The sequence below is a fragment of the Amblyraja radiata genome, chromosome 1 (genome assembly GCF_010909765.2).
Source record: "Amblyraja radiata isolate CabotCenter1 chromosome 1, sAmbRad1.1.pri, whole genome shotgun sequence".
NCBI classification, from domain to species: Eukaryota; Metazoa; Chordata; class Chondrichthyes; order Rajiformes; family Rajidae; genus Amblyraja; species Amblyraja radiata.
Window position 1 is genome coordinate 119,433,924 of NC_045956.1, and position 9,056 is coordinate 119,442,979.

The 9,056-nt window shown below is 43.8% G+C and overlaps 2 protein-coding genes across 5 annotated transcripts in view; both read right to left on the reverse strand.

Annotated features, from left to right (window-relative positions):
• trappc13 (trafficking protein particle complex subunit 13) overlaps positions 1-8,130 on the reverse strand; it is a 64,844-nt gene extending 56,714 nt beyond the window's left edge. For all 4 annotated transcript variants that reach the window (XM_033029808.1, XM_033029801.1, XM_033029792.1 and 1 more), the window contains exon 1: positions 7,970-8,130. In XM_033029808.1, the coding sequence (XP_032885699.1) occupies positions 7,970-8,015 (46 nt within the window). In that variant the 5' untranslated portion in view covers positions 8,016-8,130. The remainder of the gene's footprint in view (positions 1-7,969) is intronic.
• shld3 (shieldin complex subunit 3) lies at positions 808-7,574 on the reverse strand. The gene is made up of 2 exons (XM_033029820.1): positions 7,441-7,574; positions 808-1,919 (listed from the first exon to the last, which is right to left on the reverse strand). The coding sequence occupies exon 2, from the start codon at positions 1,889-1,891 to the stop codon at positions 965-967; it is 927 nt and encodes a 308-aa protein (XP_032885711.1). The 5' UTR covers positions 1,892-1,919; positions 7,441-7,574; the 3' UTR covers positions 808-964.
• Positions 8,131-9,056: the final 926 nt, after the last annotated feature.

Sequence of the window (9,056 nt, forward strand, 5' to 3'; positions counted from 1 at the left end):
CATTCTGGTTGCTTCACAGCCTGGTTCGGTATTTTAAATGCTCAAGAGCAAATTATGCCACAGAAAACAGTGCTTCCCCGGTGCTTCACAGGTACTGACCTCCGCATCAAAGGTGGGAGTGCTCTCAAGAAGGCCTATAATATCAAAGACACAAGTAACCCTGGCCATGCTCTCAACTCACTGCTACAATCTGAATAGAATACTTTGTAGCTTTGTCGACGCCCTATATGTGGCAACTCTTTGCATACTTGAGAATGCCAAACAAAGAATCTCACTGTGACGTCACATGTGATAAAGTATCATTCAATTGAAGGTATGTAATAGTGCAAAATTAAAGTTCAAAGAACAACTATTGTATTGTAAAGACCATAATGGCTGAGGTAGGGTTGTTGTTGGGGCTGTGCAGGGTGATTCAAGGAGCCCACAAACCATTACTGTTTGTTTCAAGACAGCTTCTTCCCATCAAATCAATTTCTTGAAGCAACCTGTATAACCTTAACGACAACCCCACCTCAACACCAAGCCATTACAGACTTTGCATAATATTGTTGCTCAACATACTTTGGTTGTTCACTATTACGGTCTGATTTACCTAGATTAGCTGATAATTTATTGTATATTTATTACCTGTTGCATTTAATGTGCTGTAAAGCTGCAGCAAGTAAGAATTTAATTGTCCCGGTTCACGTTCCGTGCACATGACAAATAAACACTCCGGAGGAGTTACCCCTTGTGCTTTATCACTGGAGTGAAAGTTGAGCAACTATTTTGAGGATGGAGAGCAAATCTAAAATGATCACCACAAAATTAAAGAAATCCTGATTTATTAGCATTACATGCAAATTTATATTTACAACATTGCTTTAAAAAACTACATTGCATGTAAATTTGGATTTAAAGTCCATAGACAATATGATGCAATTCATACATATCAAAAAGCAGTTTGCTTTTAAATAACATTTAACTACAATTTGTAAATACTACCATGTCCACGCACAAATAAGCTGAGTTTACCCGTAAGATTTAATGCTTGTTTTATCAGATTACCAACATATTCACAGCATTGAACGTCACAGAAAATCCATATTTCACCAAAATGTGCATGCATTTTAGCATTGCAACTAGGAAGGTCTCCATATTTAATTATACTGCTCAGTTTTGCCCAGATTTCCTCCAGCTTCTGAGAACTGCAATTGGATTGATCAATGATCCATTTTGCCCTTTGAAAAGAATGCAGCTGAAATTTTTCTTTGATTATCTGAAGACTCCGACTGACTGTAGAGGTCTTGTTTCTCCATTGTTTGCTGTTTGTTGCAATACTCCAAGACCTTTCTGATTTGTAATCCTTAGTTGTAATTCCACACCGTGAACCCGTTTCTGATAGAAATTCCACTGCAGCCATCTTATTTACTGAACTATTCCTCAGTAGATTTGTGGAAAACTCCAAAAGACTATTGGTACAATCGTAATTTGGAACTTCTGCTATGAATTCTCTTTCAACCAAATATTTCTCAATATTTTTTGCTTCTTCGTTTGAAATAATTGGTGGACTTTTCTGAGGTTTCAATTGTAAACTTTGCATATTGTTTGGAAACCATGGTGTGAATCTTGATAATGTTCTTTGAGGGAAGTCTTCCAGCAATCGTTCTGCAATTTTTGATAGTTCTGAATAGTCTTGATTGGGTTTATAGTGTACTACTAACTCCATTTTAATGTTAACTCTTGGCACCGTCTTGTTTCTGTCATCTTGAATCCTCGTTGACCAATGAATAATGGCCACTCTTTCCGGTTGTCTTTCCAAATTTATAAAATCAGAGGATATTTCCTTCATGCATTTAACACAGGTTGGAAGATAAAGTGCTTCATGCGGAAGTATAACATTGTGTTGCATCGGTCAATCTCCTTCAGGAAGCGCTATCCTGCAGAAATAAATGTCTTTGAATCTTGTCTATTTATGCTTAAACTAAAAGTAAAAAAATGAAAATATTTTAAAATTGTCCTAAAAAACAATGACATTTGGTTCTTCTTTATTTTTTGGATTTCACACAATCAACCTAAAGGTGTCACAACAATCATGACTATATTTTGAAAGTAATTAATTGGTTTAAAACATTTTTGAACATCAAAAGACAAGCACCTTAAACTTTTGCATGTGAATAATTGTTAGTACCTGTACAATGTGCTATGCATCAATCTACTATTAGTTGGGCTTATCCAATGAAAACACAACCAGTGTTTTGAAAATATTGATTTTTGAAAAAGTTATTTTGACCTTTTTATTAATAAAATATGATGGCTGCAAGTCAGTGGTTTAATGATGCCCATTTCTTTTGAGGGAATGATAATGCTGAAAAAAATTGAAGCTAACAGGAAACAGCTCCATATCTATAGCCATCACCATGGTTCTGTAACACTTCGGTGCAAAATACAAAAGAGGCATAACCAACTGACGGTATGGAGTATGGAATATGAAACAAAACTAAAGGAAGACTATTAATACACAGTACAGAATCATGGTACTGGGACAGAGATAGAACACCAAAGATATTAACAACCGCAAAAAGGTGTGCAAAGTGAAATTTGCAGAGAATAAGACTAACAAAAATTGTTGACAAATTTATTTTGACAGAAAAAGGTATCGCGGGCTTAGTGCTGATGTTGCAGATAATGCACGAGTTCTGAATAATAATAAATAATTAATAAACACGATGAATCAGAAAATACAAACAATGTTTCAAGGACTCTAGTTAATACCTGCAGGAATACAATATTAGAAAAAAATTGGTCAACGACTTGAAATTTTATGAGCTGATTCTTTGTACTGCTGGTTTTAAAGGCAAATAAATTTGTAGATCCTTTACCCATAAGTCTGGATTTTGTCAAGTGGGATGGGGATCTTATTGAAACATATAAGATTATTCAGGGTTTGGACATGCTAGAGGCAGGAAACATGTACCCGATGTTGAGGGAGTCCAGAACCAGGGGCCACAGTTTAAGAATAAGGGGTAAGCCATTTAGAACGGAGATGTGGAAAGACTTTTTCTCACAGAGAGTTGTGAGTCTGTGGAATTCTCTGCCTTAGAAGGCAGTGGAGACCGGTTCTCTGGATGCTTTCAAGAGAGAGTTAAATAAAGCTCTTAAAGAGAGCGGAGTCAGGGTATATGGGGAGAAGGCAGGAATGGGGTACCGATTGTGGATGATCTGCCATGATCACATTGAATGGCGGTGCTGGCTCGAAAGGCTGAATGGCCTACTCCTGCACTTATTGTCTATTGAAAGATTTGGCCCATAATTTTGTAAAGCTTTGTGAATTATGCAATTCACTGATGGTTTTCAACACAAGGTGTACAAAGGCATTTACAAAATGCCGAGAGGTCCTGCAGGCCATGCACTGCGCAATAACCAAGTATAAAAATTGATCACCATAAGCTTAAGAATCTACAAAAATTAACTAGTCAGAATAATTTTGGCTTGAAATTAACGGATCTACTTAGACAAGTGTATACAAGAATATGGAGCTTTGGCATATACAGCACTGCAGCAGGCCTTTCAGCCCACCATATTTGCACCAACCAGGCGACAATTTAAACAATCCCATCTACCTGGACATGGTCTGGGTCTCTTTGTTCTCTGCTTGACCAAATGCCTCATAAACATTGCATCTGTTTCCACCGCCGGCAGCAAGTTCTTGCCATACAAATCACCTTTATATTTTGCCCCCTCTCATCTTAAACCTTTGTCTTTTAGGATTTAACAATTCCACAGTGGGAAAAAGACTGGTCCATGTCTTGCAGAACTTTATATACTCGTTTTTTTTAAAACAAAATCACACTGCACTGTTACGATCAATGACAGGAAAAATGATAGCCCAAAGAAAAAACGTTCTGTAAAATTTTAAAGCTTCCAACTTCTCTAAAATAATTGCTCAATAATTCCTGCTCCACAAATTACAATGCAGACCTCATCATTGTATGGCATTTTGCAATACTTCAATGTTGTATGGAATGGTGAAAAAAACAATACTGATGTGATTTAATGCAAGTATGATATGATTCTTATATCTTCAAGTTGCTTGTTTGCATTAGCCAAACTGCCTAGAATTTAAAATCTTCTCTGAATACAAATCTTGAGCAGCAATACCTATAATTTTATGGCTCGAATGTTTGGCCAAGGTTTGTAAATATTCTCTTTTTCACACACTCATACAGCAATTGGAGCGATTTACCATAAATTCATTAAATTATATGTTTTACACTGAGAATTATTGATGCATCCTTTGTACGTCATGAACAACTATATTACAATATTCATATCCCTCAAGTACTTTCTACTGATAATTATATTGGAAGTAGAAACATAGAAGCAGGAGTAGGCCATTCGGCCCTTCAAGCCAGCACCGCCATTCAATATGATCATGGCTGATCATCAAAAATCAGTATCCTGTTCTTGCTTTTTTCCCCATATCCCTTGATTCCTTTAGCCCCAAGAGCTAAATCTAACTCTCTTGAAAACATCCAGTGAATTGGCCTCCACTGCCTCCTGTGGCAGAGAATTCCAGATTCACAACTCTCTGGGTGAAAAAGGTTTTCCTCATCTCAGTCCTAAATGGCCTACCCCTTATTCTTAAACTGTGACCTTTGGTTCTGGCCTCCCCCTACATAGGGAACATTTTTCCTGCATCTAGCCTGTCAAATCCTTTAAGAATTTTATATGTTTCTATAAGATTCCCTCTCATCCTTCTAAATTCCAGTGAATACAAGCCCAGTCGACCCATTCTTTCATCATGCGTCAGTTCCGCCATCCTGGGAATTAACCTGGTGAACATACGCTGCACTCCTTCAATAGCAATAATGTCCTTCCTCAAGTTTGGAGACCAAAATTGCACACAATACTCCAGGGGCGGTCTAGCCAGGGCCCTGTACACTGCTGTAGGATTTAAGAAGGAACTGCAGATGCTGGAAAATCGAAGGTAGACAAAAGTGCTGGAGAAACTCAGCGAGTGCAGCAGCATCTATGGAGCGAAGGAAAGAGGCAATGTTTCAGGCCAAAACCCTTCTTCAGACTGATGTGGGGGGTGGGGTGGGGTGGGGGGGGGGGAGAAGATAGGAGAAAGGAAGAGGAGGAGCCAGAGGGCTGAGGGAGAGCTGAGAAGGAGAGGAGACAGCAAGGGTTACCGGAAATTGGGAGTCAATGTTCATGCCGCTAGAATGCAAACTCCCCAGAATATGAGGTGCTGCTCCTCCAATATCCGGTGGTGCTCACTCTGGCCATGGAGGAGGCCCAGGCCAGAAAGGTCGGATTCGGAATGGGAGGGGGAGTTGAAGTGCTGAGCCACAGGGAGATTAGGTTGGTTAATATGGTGCCGTGATAGTCTGGCACGTTGATCTCTACAAAGCTAAGGCCACGCGCCAACTCTCGGACACCTCCTACTTATCCCTGGACCATGACCCCACTGACCTCATCAACTCCGGCTCCCTGCTCTCCCAAGCCTCCAACCTCATCCTTCCCCAGCCCCACGGCCCGATTTTACCTTCTCCCCAAAATCCACAAACCTGACTGCCCTGGTAGACCCATTGTCTCTGCCTGTTCGTGCCCTACCGAACTTATTTCCACATACCTCGACTCCATCCTACCCCCTTGGTTAAATCCCTCCCTACCTATGTTCAAGACACCTCAGACACTCTCCGTTGTCTCCGGGCATTCCGTTCTCTAGGCCCCCATCCCCTCATCTTCACCATGGACGTCCAGTCACTCTACACCTCCATCCCCCACCAGGAAGGTCTCAAAGCCTTCCGGTTCTTCCTCTTCCGGAGAACCAACCAATCCCCGTCTACAGATACTCGCCTGGTCCATACCCTTAATAACTTCTCGTTTGACTCATTTCCTCCAAATACAAGGCGTAGCTATGGGCACGTGCATGGGCCCCAGCTATGCCTGCCTCTTTGTAGAGCACGTCGAACAATCCTTGTTCGAGACGTACACGGGCCCCATCCCCGACCTCCGCTACATCGATTGCATTGGTGCTACCTCCTGCACCCACACACAACTCACTGACTTCATCCGCTTCACCACTAACTTCCATCTGGCACTCAAATACACCTGGACCATTTCCGACACTTCCCTACCATTTCTTGACCTCACTATCTCCATCGCAGGTGATAGACTTCTGACCGATATCCACTATAAACCCACTGACTCCCATGGCTATCTAGGCTACACTTCTTCCCACCCTACATCCTGTAAGGACTCCATCCCCTACTCCCAATCCCTCCGTCTACGCCGCATCTGCTCCCAGGATGAGGTGTTCCACACCAGGGCATCGGTAATGTCCTCATTCTTCAGGGAACGGGGGTTCCCCTGCCCTAAAATAGACGAAGCTCTCACTAGGGTCTCTTCATTACCCCGTAACACTGCTCTCTCTCCCCATCCCCCCCACTCATAACAAGGGCAGTCCCCCTAGTCCTCACCTTTCACCCCACTAACCGTTACATACAACAAATAGTCCTCTGTCAATTTCGCCACCTCCAACGTGACCCCACCACTCGCCAGATCTTCCCATCTCCCCTCCTGTCTGCATTCCGCAAAGACCGCTCCCTCCTTAACTCCCTGGTCAATTCTTCCCTTCCCTCCCCCACCACCCCCTCCCCGGGCACTTTCCCTTGCAACTGCAAGAGATACTACACTTGTCGCTTTACATCCCCCCTCGACTCCATTCAAGGACCCAAGCAGTCGTTCCAGGTGCGACAGAGGTTCACCTGCACCTCCTCCAAAATCATCTGCTGCATCCACTGCTCTAGATGTCAGCTGATCTACATCGGTGAGACCAAGCGTAGGCTTGGCGATCGTCTCGCCAAACACCTCCGCTCGGTCCGCATTAACCAACCTGATCACCCTGTGGCTCAGCACTTCAACTTCCCCTCCCATTCTGAATCCGACCTTTCTGTCCTGGGCCTCCTCCATGGCCAGAGTGAGCACCACCGGAAATTGGAGGAGCAGCATCTCATATTCCGCTTGGGCAGTTTGCACCCTAGCAGCATGAACATTGACTTCTCCAATTTCCGGTAGCCATTGATGTATCCTCCCCTTCTCAGCTCTCTGGCTCCTCCTCTTCCTTTCTCCTATCTTCGCCTGTTCCTTCCCTCCATAGTTGCCGCCTCACCCGCTGAGTTTCTCCAGCATTTTTGTCCACCTTTGATTTTTCCAGCATCTGCAGTTCTTTCTTAAACCATTCAGATAATAATCTGCCTTCCTATAAATAGCACGCGGGCCTCGGATACAGATCAAAGGGCGAAAGATGCTAGAGCATCTGATTTCGTACAACTGACAGGTAATCGCGTACAAACGGAAGTTGTGGAGGAAGCTGAACATTTACAGTATATATTACTGGTCCCGCCTATTTCCAGAGATGAGACATACAAAACAGATAGACGCTGCATTTACCTGGAATTACAACTGGTTGACTACTAGTACGCTTCTCCCCAAAGGACCCGAACTGGATAGATCCCAACCCTCTCCCACCGGCGAATCAATGAGACATAACAGATGCAACATTGAAACTTGCCCTTTGGCCACCGAGTCCAGGCTGAGCAACAACCACCAATTAACACTGGGCACAAGGAACTGCAGATGACGGATTACACACAAAGACAGAGCTGGAGTAACTCAGCGGGTCAGGCAGCATCTCTGGAGGACATGGGTCGGGCATCAAACCCAACACGACACAGTTTACAGCGGCCAATGATCCTGCCTGTAGCCGGGGCCAGAACTGGCAGTAATGATTTACAGAGAGCAGAGAGATGGGCTGCAGATGCCGGGGCACAGACAGAGAGAGAGCTGGGGTAACGCGGCCGGCCGGCGGGTGGGTCGCTGGGTGGAGACCGCGGACTGACCGGCCCCATGGCCGCTTGGCCTTGTTACCCCGAGCACCGTGCGGGAGGGCAGCGGTCCCGGCCTCGGGCCCCGGCGTTACCTTTGAGGGCGAGCAGATGCTCCTGCTTCAGTTGACTCGCGTCCATCGCCGCCGCCGCTCCCTCCCCCGCTGGCTGGCTGACCGACCAGTGCGCGCATGCGCCAACTGCCCGACGGGGCGCGGGGCGAATCAACGCTGCGTCCGCGGGGCCGGCGATCTCGAAACAGAAACGAATCGTGACGTATCACAGACGCGCACCAAAGCTACGAGAGGAGCAAAAGGGAACAAGATGCTAATTTCCGAGTATGAAAATGGCCATAACTTTTTTTAATACTGAAGATATGAAAGTGAATTAGGTGAACTTAAAGAAAGGTAACTTTGAGGGTATGAGACGTGAATTGGCCAAGATTGACTGGCAATTAATTCTAAAAGGGTTGACGGTGGATATGCAATGGAAGACATTTAAAGACTGCATGGATGAACTACAAAAATTGTTCATCCCAGTTTGGCAAAAGAATAAATCAGGGAAGGTAGTACATCCGTGGATAACAAGGGAAATCAGGGATAGTATCAAAGCGAAGGATGATGCGTACAAATTAGCCAGAAAACGCAGCATACCGGAGGACTGGGAGAAATTCAGAGACCAGCAGAGGAGGACAAAGGGCTTAATTAGGAAAGGAAAAATAGATTATGAAAGAAAACTGGCAGGGAACATAAAAACTGACTGCAAAAGTTTTTATAGATATGTGAAAAGAAAGAGATTAGTTAAAACAAATGTAGGTCCCTTGCAGTCAGAAACAGGTGAGTTGATCATGGGGAACAAGGATATGGCGGACCAATTGAATAACTACTTTGATTCCGTCTTCATTAAGGAAGACATAAATAATCTGCCGGAAATAGCAGGGGACCGCGGGTCAAAGGAGTTGGAGGAATTGAGTGAAATCCAGGTTAGCCGGGAAGTGGTGTTGGGTAAATTGAATGGATTAAAGGCCGATAAATCCCCAGGGCCAGATAGGCTCCATCCCAGAGTACTTAAGGAAGTAGCTCCAGAAATAGTGGATGCATTAGTAATAATCTTTCTAAACTCTTTAGATTCTGGAGTAGTTCCTGAGGATTGGCGGGTAGCAAACGTAACCCCACTTTTTAA